This window comes from Molothrus aeneus, chromosome 2 (genome assembly GCF_037042795.1).
Source record: "Molothrus aeneus isolate 106 chromosome 2, BPBGC_Maene_1.0, whole genome shotgun sequence".
NCBI lineage: Eukaryota > Metazoa > Chordata > Aves > Passeriformes > Icteridae > Molothrus > Molothrus aeneus.
Window position 1 is genome coordinate 112666580 of NC_089647.1, and position 27845 is coordinate 112694424.

The 27845-nt window shown below is 45.1% G+C and overlaps 2 protein-coding genes across 6 annotated transcripts in view; both read left to right on the forward strand.

Moving 5' to 3' along the window:
• The window catches only part of C2CD2 (C2 calcium dependent domain containing 2), a 39866-nt gene extending 28489 nt beyond the window's left edge, over positions 1-11377 (forward strand). Inside the window, exons 13-14 of one of the 2 annotated variants that reach the window (XM_066545541.1) lie at positions 1002-1314; positions 5840-11377. In XM_066545541.1, coding sequence (XP_066401638.1) covers positions 1002-1314; positions 5840-6066 — 540 coding nt within the window. In that variant the 3' untranslated portion in view covers positions 6067-11377. Of the gene's footprint in view, positions 1-1001; positions 1315-3033; positions 3073-5839 lie in introns of those variants that run through there. The other variant, XM_066545542.1, reaches the window with a different exon arrangement.
• A 4424-nt stretch (positions 11378-15801) lies between these two features.
• Positions 15802-27845, forward strand: part of PRDM15 (PR/SET domain 15) — a 32215-nt gene continuing 20171 nt past the window's right edge. For all 4 annotated transcript variants that reach the window (XM_066545543.1, XM_066545545.1, XM_066545546.1 and 1 more), the window contains exons 1-6: positions 15802-15825; positions 19566-19612; positions 22788-22881; positions 25086-25239; positions 26002-26254; positions 27387-27512. In XM_066545543.1, coding sequence (XP_066401640.1) covers positions 19576-19612; positions 22788-22881; positions 25086-25239; positions 26002-26254; positions 27387-27512 — 664 coding nt within the window. In that variant the 5' untranslated portion in view covers positions 15802-15825; positions 19566-19575. The remainder of the gene's footprint in view (positions 15826-19565; positions 19613-22787; positions 22882-25085; positions 25240-26001; positions 26255-27386; positions 27513-27845) is intronic.

Below are 27845 nucleotides of genomic sequence, written 5' to 3' on the forward strand. Positions count from 1 at the left end.
GGATCAGATTTGTGTGCCAGGTTATTTCTGTGACTGTTTCAAGTTCAGCCAGATCAGGGTGTTGGGTGCTGATGGTTAGATTGGACAGCCTGACTAAAATGCACTGTGTCCTTGGATTGGGGTGGTGTTAGGGATTTGGGGAAATCAATTTAGGTGAGAAGAGGTACATATAAAATATGTATATAAAACAAGAATGTATTGTAAGAAGACAAAGCTAATTTCATATTAAAGGTAAGAGCTGAAACAGGCACACAGGCAAGCAGGGATGTTTTCACTCTAAATATCAAGTCTAGCCTGTGAATGTAAGGAAATACACACACACACACACACACACACACACATATATATATATATAAAGGAATAGCACCTTTAATTTTGAAACATTAATACAATACCACAGAGATTTTCAACAATCCAGTGCCAATCTGGAGCCACATGTTATATTTAAGCTGCATCGTTTTGGGCTTTTTTTTAAAGTACAATAATTTAGATACTCTGCCTCAAGTTTTATATTCTTTATAGTCTGTGTTTCACTCATGTAGGGAAGATGCACTGAAAAAGTATGGAAGATTTTTATACTTTTTTTCAAAGCTGTTAAAACCCTCTGAAAAATCTCTGGTTCTCTGGTCTCTGTTCCAGAGGGAGGGCAAACAATGAGACAAGATGAAATGCTTTGATGTTAATTTTCTTAGAATGACCAAAAGAAATGCTGACACTTCATTACACCAGCACATATGGGGGAGTCCTGTTATTTGTAGTGGGGCCAGGGATAAGTAGAATGCATTTCCTTAATTGATTTTTTCACACATTTGGACTTTGCAACATGATTAAAGCTTTGCTAAATGCTCCTCTCCTTTAGTAGAGCTAAGGAAGCTTCAGGTGGCTTGCTGATGGTCCTGAGCAATGCAAGTGTAAAGAGTTAAAATAACTCCTGCAGGGAGGTTTGTTTTTCTCCAGCAGGATGACTCGTGTCAGTGTTGTCTCTTATTTCCACTGGGCAGACCTCTTTATCTCAGGACAGTGAAGCTTCACTGATGATGGACTATGCTGCAGCCATGGACAGCTCCTGCAGGGAAGCAGATCCACCCACTGTGGAGGAAAATGTTGCAAAACTCACCTCTGATAAAAAGCAGTCACTGGATGCTTCAGAAAGAGTCCCTGGCACCGACCCACAGCAAAGCACCCACAAGACCTGGGGTTTGGAGAATGGCAGCCAGCAGTGGGACACCAGCACCTTCTTAGACCAGACCTCTGAAGAAATATCTGGGAGCTCATTAAGTGTTTCAGAAACTGGGAGCATGAAAAAATCTAAAGGTACATGATCCTCACTTCCACTTCAGTGACTGCTTTCTCTGTGTAATTGCTTGCAGTAGTTCATCCTTTCTTATTGATTTTTTTTGTCCTTCAGACTCTTTGTGATTGTGGTGTTGGTTGAAGCTGTTTTCCTTGCAGCTCTCTGAGCCAGTCAGGCTCTCTTACCCTCCCCTCCATGAGGAAACAGCTCACCCTTAGAAGCTCATTACACCCAACTCAGTTATTTGGGAGAGAAATCACTAGTCATGTTATCAATTCCTCAAGGAAAACTGTGTCCTTATAACCCAGGACTTGCCCTGTATTGCCAGCCCCATTAGCAGGGTGAAGATGGCAGGGATCCACTCTTGCTTTCCAATCTATTCCTCTTCCCCTTCACCTCTCTGAGCACAAGGCTGCCCTGCCCTCACTACAGTGTGTGTTCAGGGAAGCACCACAGCTGAAGAGAAACTGCCTGCTGGACAGATTCCCCCTTTTCACTCATTTCATTAATGCATCACTTGCTAAAGAAAATGGAATCAAAGTTAATTTAAGAAGTAAGTGAGGTATCAGATCATTTTGCTTAGGTGTAGTTGCAAACCTGAATAGCTGCAGTTTGAAAATGTCTTAGGGTTCTTTTGTGTTTTCTTAGTAAATCCAGTAACCTCTGAGCACTGGTTTGTGGTAAACACAGGGGCTATTAGGAAGGGTCAATGCAGTGGACTGGGCCCCAAACAGGCACACAGGTTGCACCTTAAAGTTGCAAAAAACACTTTACACTTCTGTGCTTTTCACTCATACCCATCCCTCTCTGCTTTATTATTTTCTATCCTTTCCTCGCCCAGAGATCCTGGGAAATGGCTCACTACAAAACCTCCCTGTTTTACTGGATTTTCACCCCCCTCACCCAAGGGCAGACACTGGAGCTCTTTGTCAGGACCCTCCCTTGGAGCTCTCTGGCCTTCCCACAGCTGGACTGCTCCACATGGGAGATCAGGAGGGAACAGCAACAATCCCTGTCACACACATGCCCAGGCACTGGAAAGCCTTGGGTGTGTTTGGGGTGAGGGGAGTGGGTTAGCTGTCAAGGGATTTGGCTCATTTTGGAGCCTGGAAAAGTTTAGGAATCTGTGTGAGAAACTGCAAACCTCTGGAATCTTCTTTAACATGTTATTCTAAAGCAAGAAAGTGGAAATTTGTGAGTTGTCTAGTTTTGTGTTTCCCTGTGCAAAGAGATAAATCTTCTAGAGATCCTTTTCACACAACTCAGCATAAGACTGCTAAAAACTGCAAAATATCTCAGAGAGAGTTGTATCATCTTGAAAAAATACTTGAAAAAAACTGGCTCAAATCCCTTTCATTATACACAGATGTCTTTGTGGAAGTCTTGAATCTCTGCTTTGTCACAGCTGAGTAGCTTTTATGGAGTAAGATGGGAAAACATTTCAATCCCCCTGCCTTCAGTGAGCTGTGAATAGTTCAAGGCTTCTGTTTGTCAAATGCTTTCCCTTAAAAAAAACAAACAACAAAAAACCCCACCACAAATAAAACCGCAAATGCCACAACAAAAAAACCCAAACACGGCAAAAAACCCAAACAAAACCCCTTCTGCTTTGAAAAGCCTTTTGTGTGTGTTAATGTCTTAAAGCTAGCACTTTTTTTTACTCTTGCATATTTTTGTTTGTTTGTTTTTTTACCTTTCTGACTTCCTCTTTCTTACCCGTTCCCTTTTATAAACTTAAGATGACTGCTATGCCAGCCAGAATTAATTACCTACACAGTAAGTTATTTTTGTCTCTTTTTTTTATCCCTAAGAAAACGTAGCTTTACAATGAGACCCTCATTGTAAAAACTGAAGCAAAAATTAGTTTGACACCCATTTTCTTCTTCCCCTATCCTTTCCTTTTCTCCTTCCAAAATTACCTTCCTGTGCTCAGGTGTCTTAGCAGACCAGTCTGCTGTGACAAATCATCTTTCTGGTGGTTGTGCTGTGCAGGAGGGTCACACAGAGAGGGCACCAAGGAAACCTTGGAGGGATGCTCTACATCAGTCAAAATCTGCTCATGCCAAACCATGTGTGACCCCATAACTGGATATACATACAAACAAAACTTATTTTAAAACCTGCTGCTTATACATTTTTAGATTAAACTTTTCTGGCCTAATTTACAGAGCTACCACAATCTCAGCAGGTATTTACAAAATCAGCAGCTTTTTACAAAGCCACCTGTATGAAAACTCTTTTGGAAGTTGGGAAGGAATGGAAAGCCATCTCTGTTGGTATCCTTGTAGCTGTGGAAGGAAGTCTTCCTCCATTAGCACAAATGAGATTCAGAAGTGATCCCACCCCCCACAAGCATTTTCAGACCACCCCACATCAGTGCAGTGAGTTCATGTAGTGCTCTCTGCTCATCTCCTGCTGCTGGGGGCAGGGGCTGGCACATGGATCCTGTTGAAGTGGAGGAATAAGCATGCAAACAGCACATGAACCAGCACATGAACCAGCATGGGCACTGCCAGGCTGCTGCCCTGCCCTGCCCTGCCTCCTCCCAGGGCTGCATGTCTGCACAGCAGCCACAGCCACTGCCAGGCAGCATGCTCCAAGCTGGCTGCACACTGCTGGGCATGTGGCAAGCTTCCAGGCAGCAGAGGCTGAACTCCAGGGAGCTCTTGTGTCAGGGGTGCTGCTTGTGCTGAGCCTGTGCTGCTCCCAGGGAAGTGCTGCCCACGGATTTTCAGCTGCAGGGAGTTGTCCCAGGCCACCGGCACAATTTTTGGAGCATTCTTAGTCAGGTGCTGTTTCCTTGTGTAGAAAATCTGAATGACAGAATGGATGGGACTAAAAATCTGCTCAGGGATAAACCCTTGTGTCCCAGGGCTGCTGGGCAGAACAGCTGCCTGCTCAAACAGGAGCTGCACAGCAGTGAGGCCTCTGCATCCCCCAGCCTCTGCACATCAGCAGCTGTCACTGTCCTGGGGTGGAACACTGCTGCTTTTGTGCTGCTGATCACAGCTTGAAGTGGTACTGCCTTGCCAGAAAGATCAATCAGAGGCTGATGGGAGAGCAGTCAAGATTCAAATCCACGAGTTCTGGTTGCTTTCAGCTGATTTCTGCTTCCCATCCCATTGTGCCCGTTGTGGGGAGAGTCTCAGCAGCTGCCAGAAAAAAACCATGTTTGAATATCCTCCCAGGTGCTGAGTGCCTAGCCCTTAAAGTACACAGTAATAAACCCACGTACACGTTTATGACTGCTTTGGTGTGCACAAAGCAGCATCTGGCTGCCATGAAATACCTGTTCTGCAGCTGTCACTGTGTGCAAAGTGACACAGAGGCCTTGGCAGGTCTTCAGGGGACAAACATTTAATTCTAGCTGTGGCAGTGTCCCATGAAAGAGCTGCACTGTGTGTTGCTTTTTGTGTCCATTTGCAGTGGGAGGAAAAGCAGAATCAGGACCACGCCATGACAGGAATTAATAGCTGAAGCTGGAACGGATCAGGAAACCTGATAGTGGTGCAGGGAGAGGGTGTGGAAACTCTGCCAGGGAGGTGACTGCCCCCACCCCCAATTCTGACTGCCAGAAGCTCCTGTGCTGGCTTGTCACCTGGGTCCTCCTCTGTTCAAACGAGCTCTTGCCACCTGGGACAGCAGCCCTACCAATTCCATACAAAACTGATGCTATTTTAACACAGAGCTGACGTCCCAGCCAGGCTGAGTGTTGCTGGTAGCCTGGAGCAGTGTCCCTGCCAGCTGCACACCAGGCACACATGGAGGGGGAGGGTGGAATTTGGCAGAATGGCTGCAAAAACAGCCCAAGCTTGCAAAGAGAGGAGTAGTGATAGCTGCTGTTGGCAGCATGAGTCCCTGGTGAGATAACAGCTGCAATTGCCTTGGCTGCATGCTGGGTTTGACAGGGGGTCAGAGGAAGGAACACGGCAAAATAAAGCAACTTAATTTACCACAGGAGGGATTTGGGCAGACTTCTGAACCTGTTGGAAACAGATGTAATATTATTTTTAATCTGCTTGAAGTGCATTGCTATTCCTAACAGGGTTTTAGACAGCAAATGCTTTGTGAGTGTTACTCTGGGGGGTGCTGCTGAATTTGTATGGAACACCTGCTGCCTGGCTTGTACACAACCACTGCACATGTGTTTACTGCCAGGTACTGCTGTCCTGCACCTCAAATTAAAATTTGCTTCACATGGTGCCTCACAGGCTGATCTTCACCTCCTTTGATCTGTGAAACAACAAAGAGTAACATTATTTCCTCTCTTTCATTCATTTTATAAAATCCTTTCTACTTTACTGGTTGGAAAGATTGGATGTGCCTCTGTGACACTTGAGAGCCCAGGGTACAACCCACCCCAGTGCTGTGCATGTGTGTATGAGCACTGGCATGGCCTCCAGAGGAGCATTAGGAACTAAGTGTAAGGAAGGAGCCTTAATTTAGAGGATCAGCTTTTCTCACTCGTGCTGCACTTCAAGCTGAGTTTCAAGAGGACAGCAGCCTGTTCTGTCTAAAGTGTCCTGCACCTTTTTCCCTGCACAGGTGGGATTTTGAAGAAAAGCGCCAAGCTGTTTTTCCGCCGGCAGCACCACCAGAAGGACCCGGGGATGAGCCAGTCCCACAATGACCTGGTGTTCCTGCAGCAGCCCCTGGCAGAGGAGGGCCGCAAGAAGGGGGGGACACTCTCCAGAATCCTCAGCAAGAAGCTCCTTTCCAGGAACAAGAGCAAGAGCAAACTGAACGGGGCCTCAGGAGAGCCGTACCTATGAACCCAAACCCTCTCTGATGGGATTCCTGTCACCCCTTGAGCACTTGTTTACAGAGCAGTCCTAGAGAATACAAATATGGCTGATGGCTTGCATAAAAGGATGTTCACTGTGGTCTTTTTGGTTTATTTTTCCAAAATGCTTTTTCTCTCTGACGATGAAGTCGCTCCTCCAAATACAACCAAGTGCTGAATGTGTCCAGCTTTTGGAGGAGTGTGTGGTTTCTTCTGGAAAAGGAGGGAGGATGAAGAATGGTGCAGGTGGAGACCAAGAAGTCACCTCATGTCCTGGGGTGCACTGGGAAGAGCATTTCCAGCAGGTAATGCCCCTGTGCCCAGCCCAGCCCTGGGAGCACCTCTGGCTGCTGTGTCCAGCTCTGGCTCCTCAGCACAGCAGGGCCAGGAGCTCCTGGAGCTGAGCAAGGGCCTGGAGCAGCTCCGTGCCCAGGAAAGGCTGAGGGAGCTGGGGCTGCTCAGCCTGGAGAGGAGCCCCAGGGAGAGAGAGGGGCCTCAGCCCTGCCTGGCCCTGGGTCTGTCCCTGTGTCTGTCCCTGGCTGTCCCTGTGTCTGTCCCTGTGTGCAGAGGTCAGAGCAGGCCCAGGCTCTGCTCCAGGCCCAGCAATGGCCCCAGAGCCACGGGCAGGGCCTGAGCCCAGCAATTCCCCTGCACAGGAGGCACAACTTCTGCCCTGGGCAGTGCCCAGCCCTGAGCAGAGCCCAGAGGGGCTCTGGGGGCTCCTCCTGGGGACATTCCAGAGCCATCTGGACCCAGCCTGTGCCCTGTGCTCTGGGATGGCCCTGCTGGAGCAGGGAGGTGGCACCAGGGACCCACTGTAACTTCCAGCCTGACTGATCCTGTAGGAAGGACCCAAATGTGATCACCTGATTTACATCAACGGGGAGCTCTGAACTGAAACCTCACACCCAGTTTATGTGACTGAACCTCTACAGAGAGAGAAAACACCACTGTGTTCCCTCTCTACAGCCTGCAACAGTAGCAACTGATTTTTCTAGTCTGAAAGGGGGAAAAAAAGAGGCCCAGATGCAGTTAGTGCTGTAATTTGGAAGGGGATGAGTGTTCAGAAGCAGAAGGAAAATGCTGACTCAGACACCCTACTGTAATAACTGTAGCCTGCTATAATCACTGCTCAGCCCGTGGAGGTGGAGAGATGCCTTTGACATTAGCCATAAGTCAATCAATTATGCAAATATCAATACTAGCATATTGTTTCATGTTCTGCTTAAAAAAAAGGTTACGCTTTAAAACACAGAACTTGGGTGGTTTTGTTTAAATCTACTTGAAGCTACATGCAAACAAAGTATTTGTAAAATCTTACACGTAGCTTTTCTTCCCTGTGTGAGAAGCTGTACTGCTGATGCAAAAACTCATCTTAGGGGCTCTAATTCCTTCTCCCCAGTGCTTGTTAGACAAGTACATAAACCATCATATCAAATGCAAAGCTAGGAGCAGTAAATGGTGAGTAGAGCATAGTTAACCCTTCAGTGCTTTTCATTGGAAAGCTTGTCTTACTTGCCAAACACTTACTTCAAATATACAGTTGTGAAGGAAGCTTTTGAAAAAGTATTAATTCCCTTAGTTCAGTTGCTAGATCTACCAGTGTTGTCATGTGCTGAGTGGATGGCCAGGTGAGTTTTTTAACCTTTTTTTCCTTGCTAAATATTGCAGCTGGCTCCTTTAATCTAAAATGAAAAACTGATGGGAGCAAAGGCATAGTTCTCATTTTGGCTGTGAAGAAGAGTAAAATGTCAGTATTTCACAGGTACCATCTTTCATGCTTTACCTGTATTTTTCCATCATCTGCATTCCTGCTGAGGACAAAGGACCAAGCCTGTTCTCTTCAGCCAAGAAAAACATCCAATCATTCCAACTAAATTACTGACCTGAATGGTTGATAGACCTTGTGCCTACTTTGCCAACAGTGATTTTTCCCCTGGCCCCTTTCCTCCTTTAAGCTGTCCAACACTTTGGCAGATATTTGGGCTTTCAACTTAAAGCATTCATCAAAAATAGAAAGTTACAGAAGAATAGAAACAGATTTCAAATTTCTGACAGATTCAAGGTTCTCTTGGTGAATCAATATCAAAGTAGAGGACGTTTGGTTTCTTTTTTACCAAGAAAATATTAGAAGTGAATGGTCAAAATCTTTTAACTGCTTAAAAATACTGTTTATGTGTAACCTCCTAAGATCACTGTGGTAGAACAGTAGACCAGACTATCACATAGTTGTACGTTTAAGCATGCTGCTTGTTATGAAAACACTTGAAGGCATTTTAATGTTCTGTATTTTAAAAATTGGGTACAAATTGATCTTCTGGAGCTGTATTGTGCTTGGAAATCCCAGTTCAGTAATGCAGGTTTGTCCAGCCTGAATGTGCCTGAACAGTTTTGTTTATTTCTCATTTAATACAAAGTAGAAATTTTGTTTCTTCATTTGTTCTACAGTGTTTCATGGTGTGAGCATTAAAACCCCTGATGTCATGTTCCCTCAACAGACACTTTTTCTCTTGATTTTACCAGGAATTCTTTGTGTTATGGGGCAGGGTGGGGGTCAAGTCCCTGCCATTGTTAAATGCTCAATCTTTGTTGCTGAAAGATAAAACCACAACAGTTCCCTAAATTCAAGAAATCCAAATGAAACTGAGCTCCATGGGTAGCACATCCATACCCTAAAAACAAAGAGCTGTGGAATTGGGAATGTAGAAGCAGCACATAACATTACTTGAAGTTTTCTTAAATTACTGAGCTGGGATTTTAATTTACAGAAGCTTTAGCATGTACTGTAGGACAGAGTGAAATAACACTGAGTAACTTGCAGGATACAGCACTAGGATTTTCTTGTAATTTACCCCAGAGAATGCATACACATGAAAAAACTTGGTTCATCTTAAGGTTTTGATGATCACTTGAATGCTTGTCTCAGTGGTGGGAATGAAGGACGTTCTTTACTGCAGACTGTGTGAAGGTTTGGGCTCACATGTGTTAAGAGAAAATGAACTCTCCAGATAAGGAGAGCAAGGCATTTGGTGTAAAAAGGGAATCTGGTTTTTTATTTGCCTTCACTCCTCAGGAAAATAAACATTGTTTGGTTTGCTGTTGGATCTCTGTATCTGGCGGGTGTGTTTCTCACCTCTTCTTACTCCTCTGCAAATAATTTGTGTCCTGCTGTAAAAACAAACTAAGGCACTAAACACAAGGGGACAACTCAATTGTGACAACCCCAAAGACCCACATAATGAATCCCATCCCCTCCTTAGGCTGTCATTTAAGATCAGGAGATCTAAGGATGTACATTTCTTGTGTATTTGGGTCAGTGTGAGCTGGATCCTCACAGCCTGCAGGATCCACACTGCAGTTTTGGGTTAGAATGACTGGATTTGTCAACTAGCACAAATAACACCATTATGTGTCCTGTGTAGTTTTTGTTTTACAAAACACCTTCTGTGTTCTGTAATGTGATCCATTGTTCAAATGTCTAATTATTCAAATGACAAAGAATTTTAATAACTACCCACTTGAACAGTAGATAAAATCTTTACATGATATTATTACATCAAACACTTCTTGTTTACTGTCTTGCAATTTCATGATGTCAGAACAGTAGATTGGAAACAACCTATGAAATACTCATTCCTTTTGTCCCTTTTCTTACACTTTTGTGTTTCTGGATGTTCTGTACAGCAATGAAAGCATGGGTATTTCTTTCATGAAAATAAGAGATGAAGGCTTGCAGTTCCTTTCTAAAGAATTTTTCTGCCCATACCTGCAACTTCTTAATTTGTGTTTGTAGTTTGTTTTTGCTTTATGGTGTTTAAATTTGCCTCAATGGAGACAAGCCCTATCCTCACCAACATTTGTCTTAGCTTTAGTGTGAATTTTGACTGAGCAAATAGTACAAGAATTGAATTACTCTATGTAGATGAAAGCAATAAAACTACCTAATATCTCCAATGGGAATATAAGCTAAGTAGCTTTGTTCAAATGATTGAGATCCTTTTCAAAGTCACTTTAAAGAGGAGGGGAAGGCTTTATCCCTAGGTCATTGGTATTTTATATCCCACTTGACCCAGGAAGAAATTAGAGTCATTTCACTCCTAACAATATATGAAACTTGGGAATCCGAGGCAGAAGGAATGCCAGGGTGGAAAAATTGCATTTTGAAAGCAAAATACCTTTGCCAGACTTCTTCAGCTTTATGGACAGGTCATACACTGTGCAGGCATAAATACTGGGCTTTATTCTTACGACTTCTGACAGATTTTCTTTTCCCTGCTCTTTCTGTTGGGGCTTTAGGCCATACAGACCTTGTGCTATCTTGCTCTTGAGAGGACTGGATTTACAGTGCTGCTTTTTTGATGAAACTGGCTGGCAATTACACCAGTTTTGGGGATCAGTGGAATTTTACAGCATTTCCTGGTACTGCATCTCCTTGCTGGTTCTAGGTGTTTTGCAAGTGGAAACTTTTTGTTGTTTTGGAAACTCTGTTTCTTGCAGAGTTCTGCTGTTGTTGATGTGCAAAACGTCATAGGAAAAAGCAAAGTTGAAAGCATGAAATGCTGCCAGATGTGGATGGGAAAGCTAAATAAGAATCTTGCTCTTGTTTTAACACCTATTTTAGGTCTGGGAGCTCTGGGTGTTGCACAGAGCAAGGTGAGAGCTGCCTGGATTTTTCAGTTGAGTTTATTGCAGGCTTTGATTTGGAGAGCTGAGGTTTGAGAGAAGTGCTTCTAGAATTAAGTGTGCCATAGCTCCAGGCTAAGACATTCCTGTTGTGAGTGGGAACAGCTGACCTCATGCTCTGACCTCAACAGGACCTAAGTGGATTTATTCATGTGTTTAAAGTCAGCAAATGCTTCTGCACATTGCTAAGCCTCAGCCTTGGTGACAAACAACTCCAGATTAATTATATAACAAGGGTGATTACTTTAAGTTAAGGGTGAATAATACCACTTCACTCAGGATATCCAAACTGCTACTATGCAAGGTGCTGCTGGCATGGTGTGAAAATAGCTGGGAAGGATGATCTGAGGTCTTTCCAGTATTATAACTCTGTATTTCCCAATGATGTATTATGCTCTGTATTATTCCAGGTGGGGTAAAACTTTTTTTTTCCTAGCATCAACTGTCATAGTCACTTCTTCTGTGGTGTGTTTTTCTTTCTGTGCATACATAAACTCAAGTTGGTGCAATTATAAAATCTATGATGTACAGATTTATTATATCACTACAAAAACCTAAGAGGATTTTTTTAAGGAAGTAACTCCTGCTGTACATACAATAAAAGCCAATTGTCTCTGTGTGGTGTGCTGTCCTACATACCCAGGTGTAACAGATGGTTTTCTACCCTCCTTCACTAGTTTGACCTGTTGCTTAACACACAGCATTTACCTGTTTGTTCAGGAGCAGAGTTCGTTCCTGATAACCCCAGCCTATCAGGCAGCCCCTTGGTGCTTGAGAAATCACCTGAAACAAAGATTGGGGAGGGAATCTAATGGCAGAAGGGATTGTGGAGCTCATTGTGGTTACTCAGTATTTTTTTCTCAGTTCTGTTGTAATATCCTAAATTAGGGGGCAAAGGGGGGGAGTTTTAGGGCCTGGATCCTATGGGGAAGACACCAGTACTAGAATGAGCACAGCCTGGGAATTGGGTTCCCTTGTGATGATTTTACTGAAAAGGTTATGTTATAAATCACTGCTGCCACAAAGCCCTGCCAGGCTGAGGGGAAAAAACCCAACCCCAACATTAAAACTACCACAACAGAAAAACCAACAAAACAAATAAAAGACATTCATGTGAAAATAGCCACATTAATGTTACTTTTTCCCTTCCAAAGGTGAGGGCTGTACCCTCTTTTACGAGGAAATGTTACATTCCCTTACTGGGAGTTAGTGCCCACATGTTTATTTCATATTATTGAAGTGCTTAGCTCAAATTTCCTGATAGTCTCCTATTAACAAACCTTCATCCTTTTCCTCCCTGCTCTAATCTGTGGTGAGTTTTTTTTTTACCTTCTGTGATGCCATTCCTGTACATTAGCAAAAGTGACAAGACCTGTCAGAGGGACAGCAGGAATGGATGTAGCTCCAAGTATGGCACCATACTCTTCCCTCCAGTTCATTCTTAAACAATAATATAAAGGATATTCGATTTTTCACCTCTCTACTCAGGTGAGCCCTGGCATAAGATGCAATTTCACAGTCTGAGGTTAATGCTGAAAAAAAAATTGGAGCTGCAGGATCCAGACTCACATGCCTTGTAAATGTTCAGATAACTATAGTGAATTAATTTATACTTATTGTGACAAAGTGAATGCACTGCAAGTTAGATAAACCCCTCTGGTGTGCTGGATGCTGGAGAAAACCAGGCAGAAGTCCATGTGAGTGTGCACTGAAATATACAGGGAAAGTAAGTAAAAGCAGACTATACAAAAACTACCAGTCAGCTTCAGTCCTTGAAAAAGAAAATAATTTGTACATGCAGTTAGATCCTTAAAAAAACTCTCCTTACTACTCCTGTAGTCATTCAAAACTTCTGGTGTGTCGTTTTGAAAGAACAAATGGTTCCCCATCCTGAAATGAACACTGTTTTGCCAAGTACAATATTTTGAAAATTCAAATGCTGCGTTGTTTCAGTTTCCCACAAGACAGTCAGGATGGCCATGCTGCCTTGGGTGCATTGGGATGGGCATTGCCAGCAGGTCAGGGCTGATGCTGCCCCTGTGCCCAGCCCTGGGGGCACCTCTGGCTGCTGTGTCCAGCTCTGGCTCCTCAGCACAGCAGGGCCAGGAGCTCCTGGAGAGGGACCAGGAGAGGGTGACAAAAGAAGGGAGTGGAGCATCTCTGCTGTGAGGAAAGGCTGAGGGAGCAGGGGCTGTTCAGTCTAAAGAAGAGAGGGGACCTCTTTAATGTGTATAAATAGCTAAAGGGGCATGGCCAGGGGATGGATCCAGGCTCTGCCACAGGATGAGAGGAACGGGCAGAAACTGATGCATAGAAGGCTCCACCTACACATGAGGCAGAACTTCCCTGTGCCATGACCAAGCCCTGAACAGATTGTCCAGAGAGGCTGTGGAGTCTCCCTTGCTGGAGTTACTCCAGAATATCTGGACACAACCCTGTGTTGTGTGCTGTGGGATGGCCCTGCTGGAGCAGGGAGAGGTGACCTGGTGACCCACTGTGGTCCCTTCCAGCCTGACCCATTCTCAGAACACTCTCTACACTTCTCTTCTGAAACTGCTACTTGGGTTGGTGGGATGGGTAACTGTGATGGTGTTTGCAGGGGTCCCATGATGAGGGAAGAGACGAGAATGTTGACTCCATGTTTCAGAAGGCTGATTTATTATTTTATGATATATATTACATTAAAACTATACTAAAGAATAGAAGAAAGGATTTCATCAGAAGGCTAGCTAAGAATAGAAAAAGAATGATAACAAAGGCTTGTGTCTGAGACAGTCTGGGCAGTGTGACTGTGATTGGCCATTAATTAGAAACAACCCCATGAGACCAATCCCAGATGCTCCTGTTGCATTCCACAGCAGCAGATAACCATTGTTTACATTTTGTTCCTGAGGCCTCTCAGCTTCTCAGGAGAAAAAATCCTAAGGAAAGGATTTTTCAGAAAATATCATGGCTACAGGTAACAACTGAGAAAGGCTCTGGCCGTTTCCAGCTGTTAAAGATGTATCCAGATGTGAGAAGAGCACATTCCAGTAAACAGAGCTGGTGCCAGCTTCCCACCACCTTTTGATCCCCAGTGGTGTTGTGACAGTGAAGGCTGAACAGTCACACCATGGTGGCAAGGGAGCACTGCATAAGGCTTTGGGGGGACTCTACTGCAGGTAACATTTCCCAGCAGAGCAAAAAATTGGGGCATCTTGCTTGAATACAAAAAGCCTGTGTGCTTCTTGCCCTGGCCACTGCCTGGAGTGGTGGAATAACCTGAGGTTTAAACCCCCCTAAATGATTTCTGCTGGCAGGCACAGCAGGGCTGGGCACCGACAGATCCTGGTCGTGCCAGAATGGGAGATTTAGGAATCATAGAACCATTTTGGTTGGAAAAGACCCCCAAGGTGATCAATCCAACCCTTGACTGATCCCCACCTTGTCCCCAGCCCAGAGCACTGAGTGCCATGTCCAGGCACTCCTTAAACACCTCCAGAGATGGGGATTCTAAACCTCCCTGAGCAGCCCCTGCCAATGTTTAATTATGCTTTATGTGAAGAAATTCCTCCTAATGCCCAACCTGAACCTTCCCTGGTGCAACTTGAGACTATGTCCTGTCATCCTGGAGCACTGAACCTCAGAGAGGCTTGGAAAGGAGGCACAGGCACTCGTGTGCATGGCCAGGGCTTGGGCCCACCGAGAACCTGATGTGGCTTTTGTCCAGAGAAAGGGAACAGAGCTGGGGAAGGGTCTGGAGCAGAAGCTGCAGAAAAGGAGGCTCGGGGGTGATGTTACTGCTCCCTACAGCTCCCTGACAGGAGGGAACAGCCAGGGGGGAATGAGGCTCTGTTCCTGGGAAACAAGGGACAGGGAAATGGCCTAAGCTGCGCCAGGGGACAGTCAGGTCGGACATCAGGAAGAATTTCTTCATTGATGTGATAAAACATTGGAACAGACAGCTCAGGGATGTGGTGCTGTCCCCATGCCTGGATGTGTTTAAGGAAACACTGGATGTGGCACTCAGTGCCGTGATCCGATGGACAGTGTGAAAAACGCCAATCACTTGTTTTTAACATTTTAAAAGTTTAATAGCAATAACATGGTTATAAAAATAGTAATACAATTAGAGTAATAATAATTTGGACAAATTGAATTAGGACAAGATGAGACAATGAAGACAAAGAGTTACAGACGTCCAGGTACCTTTTTCTGGGCAGCACGAGCCCAAAACACGTTAACAAAGGATTAACCCTTAAAAACAATAGCCTGCTGCATATTCATACACTTCGTACATGATGCATAAATTCCATTCAAACACAGGATTCTCTCTGGTCATCATCAACTTCTTCATCTGAATCCTAACAGCACCTTTGAGGCGGGAAGAAGGTCATTTCTTCTGATAAGAGGGCAATAAATTCTTTTTCTCTGAAAGATTTAGGTGTCCTGTGACTGCTATCTCGCTGCGAGTCCTTTCTTTTAAAAAAGGATCCTACATAGCATAGTTTCTATTTTAACCTTTTTTATAACCTAAAACTACATTTAACACAGTACTTAAGTAAATTAATACAGCATTACTTTCTAACACAACACATATAACATTCATTTGAATATTTGCGAAAAGCCAATCATAAAATACGCATCTTTCACAGACAGGGCTGTTGGGTCATAGCTTGCACTGGGTGGTCCTGGGGGTCTTTTCCAACCTAACCGATCCCGTGATTCTGTTTCTGCCAGCCCGCAACCCGGCACTGCCCGTGAGGAGACGGCAAACCCGGCGAGAGCCACCCGGCTGCTCCGCCACCTCCAGCCCGGCCCGGGGAGCCGCCGCCAAGGGCTGCGGGTGCTCAGGGGTGGGATCCGCCCGGGAGGGGACGCGGGTGGCGACATCCCGGGCGCTGAGGCAGGGCCATGGCCGGGGACGCGGCCGGGGTCAGGGCCAGGGCCGGGGCCGGCCCCGCCGCACTACACTTCCCGCCCTGCTCCGCGCCCAAGCGCGCCGGCTTCCGCTGGCGCGTGGTTTCCGGAGCGGATCGGAACCCGGAGCGCGGATCCGATCCGGGTCTGGCCATTCCCGGGGCAGGTAACGCCGGCTCCCCGCGCTCCTCCCGCCGCACCCCGCGCCCTCCCCGCCACCCCCGCCCGGGACCCCCCGCGCTCGCCCCGCCGCGGTTCCTCCCGCCGCTCCCCGGGACGCGCGGCGGGGCCGGGGCGGGCGCGGCGGCCGCTCCGAGCGCTCCCGGGGCGGCGGCGGCGGCTACGGCCCCGCCGCCTCCTCCTCCGCCGCCGCCGCCTCCTCCAGGCCGCCTGTTCTTTGTTACAGCGGCCGGGAGGGCGGTAGCGAAGGGGGCGAGGCGGGTCCGAGGCAAAACCCGGCGGAGCCGCTCCCGGATCCCGGGCCCCGACGGGCTCCGGGCGGCGGCGGCGGCGGCGGCGCGGTCCCTGAGGGGAGGGCGCGGAGCGGGCGCGGGGCGATCCCCGCGGGCTCGGCCGGGCTGGGCACGGAGCCGTGGCGGCCACGGGGATGCGGGGCCGGCAGCGGGGAGCGCTTCGGCTTGGCCGCAGGGGGTTGGGGATGGATGGAGGGGGGTGGGAGCTCCCAGGTGCGAGGGCGTGATCCAGAGGGAAGCCGCTGGGAGCGGGAGGAGGAGGAGGAGGAGGGGAGGTGCGGGGATGCTGCCCTGCCCTGGGAGAGGGTGCAGTGGGAGCCCGAGAAGACAAAAGGAGCAGAGCCGCGGGCTGCGGGGCTCCGCACACGTGAAATTTCCTGCAGTAGGCTCGTTTTCTGCTCAGGGCCATTAAACTTTGCGTAGTTTATTCGCACCATCGCGGCAAGTGCTGGGAAGGGCAGGTGGCACAGACCCCGCCAGCTGCTGTGTTACTCCATGCCCCCCTGACTGGCCTAGAAATAATTGATAGAATGGCCCTAATTTTTTTAAGAAATACAAGGCCTCGCTGTAGTTCACCAGATGTTCTGCAATTCCTTTGAACAGTAGCATGAACAAGTTTTACTACATCATGAGGAAAATTGCATTTTTGAGCGCATCCTTCCACATACATATGTGCAGCACCCATCTGCTTGTGCTCTCAAGTTATTCACTCTCATAGAAGCCCATTCTCAGACTGAAGAGAGGAGAATTTTAATTCTACCTTGTTGATCATTAAGTTCAAACACAGATTTTCAGGCATTCCGTTAATTTTTCTGACCTACTTTTTTTTTTTTTTAATCCATTAGCAACATCAACTTTTCACTTGAGCCTGATTTCTTTCTTCAGCAGTTTATAAGGAGAAAGTGTGATTTTACATCCATTCTTAAATTTTTACAGCTCAAGTGGTTCCCTGACAGTATCTTTGCACATATTGGGCTGCAAGCAGGTACCTGTGATGCTGCAGCTCCTCAGTGTCTTAATTTGGGTTCCCTCAAGTTCCAGATATGCTCCAAGGCTTGTGTTGCAGCTGGAATTTTTGTGCATAGCTGTGTGGATCTGCTCTCAGGCATAAAATCACTCATCTAATTATAAAAGCCAAAAAAATGTGTTTTTCTGCTCTTTTACTGCCATCAGAATTGGGCTTTGTACCTGGTCTAGTTTCCTCTGTGTGGCTTTTCTCCTGATTATTGACTTCTAATGATTACTCTCTGTTTTATGTAAAAAATACCTGCAACTCCCAGAAGCTTTGCAAGACAAGAACAGAATTAGGAGCATGGGATGAGTGACTTCATGGAGTATTTTTCTGTTACAAATGTTTGAAAAGAAAAAAACAAAATTAGACCCCATGGCCCTTAGCAACAGCAGATGAGGGCAAAAACAATCCTGCAGCCTGTGTTCAGTGCCACCATGTGAGTGGCACATCGTGACTCTGTTTACAGCTGGTGGCATCGTGTTGTGTGCTTTGTTTCAAAAACCCATGGGAAATCCAGCTGAGATCGGGGAGGAGGGGCTGTAAAGCACATGGGTGAGGAGGGTGTAAATCAGAATTGTAAAGCAGGCAGCAGTGTTGGTTTGGGAGCTGGGGTGAGGCTGGATCGGGAGTGTTGTGAGTGCACAACACCAGAAGTCCTTGCTGCAGAGAGGGAGCTGCGCTAATGCAGATCCCTGAGGCACCCGTGAGGGCCCTTCACGCTTCCTCCCCATCACCTTGAGCAAGGATGATGATTTCTCCACCCCTTTGTTGCTATTCTCATCTGAAGGCTCCTGTAATGTCACTTGTCTGTTTGCCAAGGATGCAACACAGCAATGTCCCAGAGGCTGAATGCCTTTGGTGGTGTGGCTGCACTGTGCTTGTGAACCATTGATCAAGGCCATTGTTCGTTAATTCACCCATATTTAGGATTAAAGTTTTGTCAGGACACAAACTATCTAAAAACAGCTGGGCATACCCCTCTTGAAATAGTGCAAAGCATCAAAAAACAAAAAAAAGTTGGTTAAAAAGCAAAGCAAACCATTTTTGATGTCAACTTACACTGCTTGTTTTTGCAGTGTTGTGCTTGGACTCCCCTGAACACCTGTTGCATTATTCAGGAAAAGAGCTTTTGGGGAAATTTCCTGAGTTGCTGTTCCTGCTCGGCATTGGGCTCTTGGATAAATGTTTGTTCTGTTATTTGAGCTTAGTCCCCAGAAGCTGCAGCCCAGAAAGGCCCAGCTTGTGCCATGCATGGGGAGTGTTTGCCCCTTAGAGCAGAGAGTGTTAGGGAGGGATCCTGCTGCTGGCAGGGGAGGGCAGTGCCTCAAGAGTCCTGATCCTGAGCAGTGCCTGTGCTCCCACATTTCTGGCTTGGCTTTTGGTGCTGGAGTAGCAAATGCTTTATCTATTTTCAAACAGGGCTCTGTGAGTTTGGTGTGTCATGTTTCCTCTCCCTCTCAGAGATTCAGGCTCTTACTCCTTCCTGTCCTCCACTTGCTGTTTTGCAGCCTCACCTCTCTCAGATTTGGGTCATGATCTTTTTGTTGCTTTGCCTTTTTTTTTGATGCTTTGGGAAAATCACTTATTTGAGGAGGAGAGCATTTTTTTTGGGTAGAAAAGGGAAAAACTCTCTTCTAGGTGCTCATGTTGTGGTCTTAGCCATACATAATCAGACTTTGTGCCAACCATAGCTTAATTGTTGAGGGGCTGTAGTGTTCATGCAAGTTTTTAATACAAACTGACACTAATGAAGTGAATATAGATTAACCTTATTTAAATGTGAAATCAAATTGGTTAGTTACCATTTCATAGAAGGTCAGTAACAGAGGCAGGGTTTTATTTCCCCAGGTTTTTTGGTGCTCAGTACCACAATATACTTTTGCCTCTGGAAGAGGTCTGTGAGTGTATCTGCAGTTTTTAGTATTACTGTGCTTATTAAATAAGTAATCTGCCTCTCAGAGATAATTTTTTTAAACTAAATAAAATGTTGCAATGTTCAATAAAATGTGGCACTGGGCCTTGTTCCTGCAGTTGTTGCTGCTGACCTGGATTATCCTCTGGCCCTGAGTGTTCTGAGGCTCCACAGGAGCTTTTTAGCAGCGGATGCAGGAGTGGCTGGAAGTTTGTCAGAGATGGGGAACAGCAGGAGACAGCATTTCCTCACAGAGAAATGCCTGAGAACCCACAGACATTGAGGCTTCCTTGGTAGTGATGTCTGCAACACATGTAGTGATACAGCAGTCTCTGGGGCTTTTTAAAAACTTGAATTTCTTTAATTTTCCATTGATACTCCTGCAGGGACATCAGTGTGTTTGTGTGGGCTCTGGGTCAGTCAGCATCATTACTTCATAAAGGAATGTTTATATGATACAGAAAGTAAAAGTCAATTCAGAACTAACTTTGTCTTTTGTATTTTGGCAGGTTTAAAATAATGGCTGAAGATGGCAGTGAGGAGATTATGTTTATTTGTAAGTATTAGGAAAAGGATCTAATTCTCACTGTGTGTGACTTGTCTATTCAGAATGCTTGAAATTAAAGACTAAACTAGTTTTAAGATTTTATTTAGAAAAATTGCTCTTTGTAAAGGAGGCTCAAACAGCTAATGGGTGAATAGAGAGGAGGCTGTGTAATTTAAGCCCACACATTCTGGGGCTGTTGGCAAACCCACAGTGAAACCTCTGCATGTGAGTGAGCAGCACAGCTTTTTCATGGCTGAAGTGAGTGAGATTGAAGGTCTAACCCTCGTGTAAGCCCTTTGTTTATACAACCAGCTCCAGCAGCCAGGGGTGGCTGGGGATAACTCTGACCTCTGGCCTGCCTTGGGGATCTGCACCTCCACAGCAGGGGCAGCAGACTCATAATTCCTTCAGAACAAGCCCAGTTTGAGATGCACCAGCTGCCCTGGCAGGTTTCACTCGTGGCATTCACTGCCTGTGCTACTTGCTGGGCCCTCTGTGTAACCCTGAGTGCCAGGCTGGGCTCTGGGACTGGATTCTGGGCTCCTGGGGTGCTGCTGGCTGAGGAAAGGCTGCAGCAGGGCTGTGCCCAGGCTGGGCAGTGGCCCATGCTTGCTACAGCTGGGCTGGCAGGCTTGGGTGCCACATTAATCCTCTCCTTTGTCAGCAGCCTGGGCATGCAGGACCTGGTGCCACAGTGGAAAAGAGTTAAGGGATGTAGAGTCCTTGTGTGAGCACAGAGGGCCCAGATATTGTGGATCCAGTCAGGGCAGAGCAGAATGGAGCACATCCTTGGTTTTAGGATCCACAGCATTTTACCTCTGATGGTTCCACAGCTGCATTTATGGCAACTGTCAGAAAGTTGAATTTTCTCCCTCCACCAGCTTCCTTCAAAACTAGTGTTGACTGTTTGCCTTTTTACTGAGATGCAGATACCAGTAGTGGTTACCTTATCTTCCCCTTCATGAAAGGATTCTGGTGGACAGCAAAAAGAATGAGGATGTGACTCCTAATTAGATAAAAGGTGTCACACAACACGATTTTATCCCTTCCAGTGGGGGCTGTGGTCACTGGGCTTTTCTTGTGTTTTCTGCAGTTAGTTTTTGCCATGGAATATGGGGACTGTTTATGTTCTGAAAAAGTGAGTTGCTGTATATGACACTGTGCACTCCCAATAATAAACATCCTTGAATATGTATTTCATAGACAAGACAATTGGAAATTTTTCTTTTTATTAAATGTGTGAATATAGTCTCCCTGGGGTATTTTTTAAATTTTCCCATGCTTGTTTTTGTGTTTCACCAGTGGCTGTAATCTCTTGAAAGTGTCACATATGGTGGGTGTAACAGCTTTGGCTGCTGTAGGGCATCCCTTGGATATTGAGCTGTGCCACACAATGTCATTGTCATATTCCCCTGGCTTTGGTCATTCCTCTGCAGGGGAGTGAGAGGAATGTGTGCCTTATCCCTGTCTGTAGTTGTGGCCAGTGCTGTCTGCACCTTTCAGAGGCTTATCTTTGCAGAAGTGAGGAATGGCCTGATGCAGTCAGGAGATGAGGAAAAGGACAAAGTGCATTTTTCTTTGGACAGCAAAGCCTATTGAAGAAGCTGTTACTCAGGCTATTCCTTCCTGTCCCCTTGGTTATGACAACCCTTTATGGATGACAGTCCATTTCTTTTCAGCAGTCAGGTTTGCACATTCCTCTGTCATTCCTCTGGAGAGAAATCTGGTTTTGGCCTAGATTATTTCAGTAATATTTTCAGTAATATTTCAGCAGTATTATTCAGTAATATTATTTCAGTAATATTTTTCAGTAATGATTTCAGCAGCCTGGGCTACAGGCACACCTGGAATGGTGGAACAGTGAACAGCTGTAGGCTGAGCTTTGGTGCTGCTGCTCTGTGAGTAGTACTTGCCCATTTTCCTCTGGTACAGCAAGCCAGGCTGGGAAATTCCTTCTGCTGAAAAATCATGTGAAGGGCTGGTTCTTTCATTCCTTGGCTCGCCAGAAGGCAGCACAAACAGGAGGCAGTGACCAGGCTTGGGGGCTGCACCAGCCAGAAATGCTGTTTGTCAAATACATGCATTTTTTCACTACTAAGCTGGTTTTGTTGCCAGAAGAAATGTGAAGCAGTTTGAAATCCCTTGTTTTAGAAGTCCTTTTGTTCACTGGGATGGGTAGAATCTTCCAGTTGGGAGCACAAAGTAGCTTTGCCAGAGGGGATATACCTTGGAATGACTTGGCTTTTGTCATGTCTTCCCAAAAAAAGGTGTAATGACCCTTACATTACACATTTTCTGGGGTTTTCCTGACTTGCCTTTGTAAGCTTGGAGCTCAGATGCAAAAGGCAGCACAGCAATATAACCCCTGTGTGATGATCTCTCCTGAAGCTGTGTCAGCAGCTGACCAGGCAGGGCAATTTGACAGCTATTTTTTTCACAGTGAAGCAATGTATAAGCATTTGGAATCCTGTTAAGTTAGCTTATTTTAGAAAGCCTCAAATTATCCTCGTCTGAAAATTGTTTCTTAGGAACCACTCAGTTCTGGGTAATTTACAGCCACTTAAACTGAAAGTTAATTTAGCTAAGCTGACAGTGAATTAGATGGCCAGAGTGTGTTGTGCAGCAGCTGACTTGTCTGGAAAGGCACCAAGAGGTACCTTGGAGGTCTCTGTCCTGCCCTGTGGGTGAGAAATGTGTGTGGCCAGGCAGAGCTGGCCCTGCTGGTGCCCTGCTGAGCCCTGTGCCAGTTCTGCTGCTGGTTCTGGGTTTGTGCCTCCTGTCACTGGAAGCACCACACTACCCAAGCTGTTCAGAGCAGCCCAGCTCCTAGGGAAGGCAGTGATGTGGTTTTCTTTAGCTGCTATGTGTTGCAGCACTTTATCTGAAGAATAATGCCTTCTTTAAGCAGAATATTTACTGTGGGTGTAAAGGCATTTATTTACCTTTGTGAGAGAATTTAAACAATTGTCTTCTGATGGTGCTGATCACAGTGTGTGTTATCTCACCTACACAGGTACCAGCTAACCACTCAGTGTTCAATTATTTATGTTCTTTTAAGCAATATAAATAAACATCTGCCTCTCTATGTATGTATTTTACCTGGTGCTAGGTTTCTTTTGAAAGAGGGAGGAAACTGTGTTACAAAAGTGTTTTCCACCAACCTTTTCTGTCTGGTTCCTTGCAGGGTGTGAGGACTGTGGGCAGTACCATGATTCAGAGTGTCCTGAGCTGGGCCCAGTGGTGACAGTCAAAGACTCCTTTGTATTGAGCAGGGCAAGGTAAGAAATGTTTGTGTTAATCCTGACTAACTCAATGCTCATATTAGTCGTTTAAAGCATATTTGCTGTTCAGTGGATGTCACGCTGACAGCTGGAAACTGAAGTCCCAGAGGATGACAGAAATCTATGGAAAGCACATGGCCTTGATTAAATAGAAAAATTGATGCACACACTTAAGTGCTGCACTGAATAGAAGCCAAAAAAATAACTTGCTGCTCATCAGGACTCTGTTTCTTTGCTGAGGTTTCTGGCAAGAAGTCAGAGTGGTGCCAGATGGGGTGATGATTTCTGTCATGGTTGAGTACCTGCCCCTTTTATCCCCCTTAGACACACCAGATTCATTTCAGAGAAGTGTGTGAGGATTTCTCATTCATGTGTATGAACTCTCTCATTCTTCCACTTAGAAGCAAAACAAGTTGTTCTCATTATTGTGGGCCTTTGCAAACGATTAGGGGTAATAGTTCTGTCAGCAAATCTGTGACAGCTCAGCAGAAACACTCATGTTTGCCAAAAGAAACAAATAGACTCAATCTAGTTGGGAGAAAACAACACTGAGTAGTGATTTTTACAGGGAAAGACAATCAGGCACTGTCAGCAAAATTCATATTAAGATGCAGAATGTAAAGCTAAGGAAAAGAACCAACTATTGTGAAGGTGTAGTACAGATCCAAAAAGGGAAGTGTTCAGATGGCTTCGTGTGTTAAATAATGTGTGCAAGGCTTCCATATTCCTTCTTGGGAAGTCACAGGCAGAAAACAGGCACGTGGGCAGCAAGTCTGGCACATCCTGGCTGTGTAGGTTGTGCTGTGTATTCCCAGCATCATTTTGTACCAAATTCTGATGTGCTGGATCTGCCCCCTGGGTGCCACGACCCCTTGGCCAGGGCAGGATGCTCCTGGTGTCCCATCAAGTACAGTGGCTGCACCTGTGCAGGAGCTGCCCCTGCTTTTCTTGGCCTTCCCAGAAGAGGAATTTCCTTGCAGCTCCTGCCAGGCACTGCCTTCCTGGGCCTGGAAACCTGCCCTGGGTGATCCCCTGCAGCAGCTGTTAATGGATAACAGCCCTGACACTACAGGTGCTCGAGGGTCATTTAAAAATACCCCTTGGAATAACAGAAGCTGGTGAGGGAGGTGCTTTTATTATATACAAAAAATGGGGAGTGCAGTAATTCTCTAGCCTGTATTATACACATTCCATGACAAACTACTATTTCCTACATTTTTCTAGTTTTTAACTTGCACTTTCATGTCCAGATGTTCCAACTGGGAATGTTTGCAAATACGGTGCCTGCACTGGTTTTCAATCTCCTTTTGACATGCAAATGCAAAGTTTTCCCTAGTGGAAGTGTGGGCTGCTGGACCATAGACTTGAAAGCAGCATTTTAAATTGATTTTTTACAGCTAAATGTATTTATTTTCCTGAAGAGTTTTCAGCTGAAATCAGGTAAGGTAAGAAAAGGAAAGAAGAAATTTAATTGCAGCCTTTACATCTGGGGAGCAGTAACTGAAAATGAGTTATCTGAAGTTGAGGGCAAGTTTAACCACAAACTGGATATGAATCTTTTAAAAACAGTCTGCTTGCTTAACCACGTTTGCTGTTCCCTCTGTCTTACTGAAGAGATCAAATGGATGCTTTGTGGTTAGAAAAGAAGTGCTGACAAACATCTGCTGAACTTCTCTGTCTCTAACACTGCTTCTTGTATGTTTCAAATTAAAGTATTTTTTCCAATTCATTTGCTTATCACTATGATTGCAGTCTTTTTGTATTTCTCTTTATCTAGGCAGTAAAGCAGCTCTGCCAGTGTCAGCCTCAGGATAGTCAGTGGCCTGTCTGATTATTTTAGCTTCTCATGCATTAGCACAGACCTAAAAAAACAGAATTGCATTTGGTTTATAAAACCAATACAGTGGGGCCAGTCTAGTGAATTTTTGGGAAGCTGTTTTCTGTGTGTTATACATAGTAACACGATTTGCTACATGTAGTTTTCTCAGAAGCTCGTTTGGGAAAAGAGAGAAGCTGGGAGCACAGAAACACTTGAGTTTAATGCTGACTTCTTTATTCCATGGGTTCCTGCAGTGCATCACTGTTACTGGGTGAGGTGGTGTTCAGCCAAAGGTTGGACTTGCTGATCTTGGAAATCTTTTCCAACCTAATCAGTTCTGTGATTTTTTTTTTTTTTTCTCAATTCTGTCTTAAATTTTTAGATCATCTCTGCCTTCTAATTTGGAGATAAGACAGCTGGAGGATGGGACTGAGGGAGTGTTTGCTCTGACTCAGCTGGTGAAACGTACCCAGTTTGGCCCCTTTGAATGCAAGAGAGTTCTCAAGCTGGAGAAAGAATCAGTTTTTCCCCTGAAGGTAAGACCCAGAATTTGTAAAGCAATAAATAGCAAGGAGTCAGTTTTACCATTGAGGAATTAATGCTGGCAAACACTATGAAAACAAAGATATGAAGGGAGATTATTTGGAACATCTTTTAGGTGTGCCCTGTAAGAAATGAGCTAAACAAACATTCTCTGGGCAAGGAACAGAAGAACCAAACTAGAAGCTCAGTTCTTTTAATGAGTCTCTTCAGTTTGATTGAATTTGCCTAATGAGCCACATATGCATTAGGTTTATGGAACATGGAGAATAAGTGGGGTTTTTTCTGTCTTGCATTTGTTTTATTCCTCTCTTGAAAAGTTTTGGTAGGAAAAATGCTACATTAAGAATGGAATTCAGTCTTAGTTTCCATTAATACCTAATGCCCTCAGAAGTAATGATTTAGAAGAGTTCCTTGGGCTGATGGCTATTTGGATACCCTTCCACTCATGTCTGCAGTAAGTTTTTGGGAAGCTGGTGGCTATAGCGAGAATTTTTGGGATGATTTTGTTCAGTTTGTTCCCATCTTGTTCCTGGTTGTCTGTCTCTGAGACAGATAAGGTGTGAATAAATAAAAGATGAATAAAAAAATTAAAAAGATGAATAATAAATAAAAGATGCCTGATGCAGGACTTGAGGCTTGCTTCGTCCCTGATGCCCATTGAAAAGAAACCACTGCAAAAGCGGAAAATCATTTATTTCCCCTTAACTTCTTATCACTTCTGGTGGTTTTTATTCTGTGAACATTTTGCTTGGCAGGTGTTCCAGAAGGAAGGGCCCCTGGTGTATTTTGACACCACAAACGAAGATGATTGCAACTGGATGATGATGGTGCGCCCAGCCACCGAGTATGAGCACCAAAACCTCACAGCCTTCCAGCATGACAATGACATTTACTTCACCACCTGCCAGGACATCCCCCCAGGAACTGAGCTGAGAGTGTGGTATGCAGCTTTTTACGCCAAAAAAATGGAAAAGCCAGTGCTGAAGCAGGTCACTAGTGTTGCCAATGGTATGTGTGGGGGCCTTTCTTCCTTCCTAAGGGCCCAGTGCTGCCAGGGACTGATAGTCCCTGGCTGTTGGAGTTGACAGTGCTGTTTATCTAGTAGGTTCTGATCCTGCAGAGTCAGGCCAGCCTGCACACGTGGGTGCCCTGCAAGAGGAAAGTGTAGATTCTTCACCATGATACAGCCAGGTTTTTTTAAAACAGGTGGCCTGGTTAATGGGTCAGCCTCTTCAGAATGGACAGACTGGATAAATAGTCCTTAACTAAAGATTTGGTGTATCAAATCATTTGTATCAAATAATTTCTGGGTAGAACAGCAAAGGAGCTCAATTATCAGACAAATCTGTATACAGATTTGATAAAGAAGCCATTCTTTGGTTGCAGTGAAAATGGTTTGGTTTTGCACAGAACTGTTACAGAGTTCTAAAAAACTAGATTTCTCTTAAGCAGCCTCACATGGGACCCACTAGAGTAAGATCCATGTGGTTGTGCATTGGAAAGAAAGGCAGCAGATATTTTAGAATCTGAATTAGAATTGCCACAAGTTCCAGTGTTTTCCCCTTTGTTTTCTCCTACTTTTCCATTTCTACAGCTGAAAGGCAAGATCCTTTGACATTGCAAGGGTGTTTTCTTCCTGCTCTTGAACTGGGAGCACTCCCTGGATGTTATTACTGCTCTGCTGGGTATAATTTGGGGTGACAAATTTGGGAAGAAGCCATTGCCACCAGCTTTATGGCTGCCCTTGATCCTAAGCAGAGTCTCAAGTGCTACAGCTGAATCAATGCAGCTGACATGTTTCTGAGCTCTGAGATGTTTCCAGTTGGTATTAACTGAGAGGTTTCATATTTTCCCTCTTTAATTTAACCTGTTCATGCATTTTTTTCTGGGGTTATGGGTATTTAAAAATACTGTTGACATATACCCTGCACTCTGTTCAGCACTTCATGGTACACTCCAGAATATTTAAGGCACAGTGGGTGAGATTCAGCTGTAAGAATGCCCTGGTTAAAATTTTCCATGAGAATGTGATTTGCAGGCCTGTTGCAGAATAAAACCTTGACTGTTGTTACTGCCCTTAGCACAGAGCAAGAGTCAAAGGGTCTGGGCAGTAAAGATGAACTCTTTTTCTTCTTCACAGATACATCCTTGGTAACAATGGAGTCTGATAAAGAGGGGAATAATAAGGTCTCTTCAAAACCTTCATCTGCTGTCTTACCCCATAAAAAAAACAAGAAATCCAGCATATTAGCACCTGATCCAGCAGGTATGCAAAATTACAGTGCTCTTAAGGAAGATAGAGGACAGATACAGCTCTGTAGAGCTGTTAGGTGTAACACTCCTGCATGTGTATTATGGATATATAACTTCTGGCAAATACTAATTTAGAGAGGATTTGAAAGCCTGATTTTTTCTTTTCATTTTCATGGGCACAGTGCTTAAAGAACATATGCAGGTTGAAAAGTGGCAGAGGGGGCAATAAACTTTTAGGCAGATTATTTTCATGAAAACCACAAGTGCTCCTGACTTTGGAGGTGGTTAGTGTTGGGATGGGGGTAATCCTCAAGAAAATCTTCATTCTGCCTGTGCAAAGTGTAGT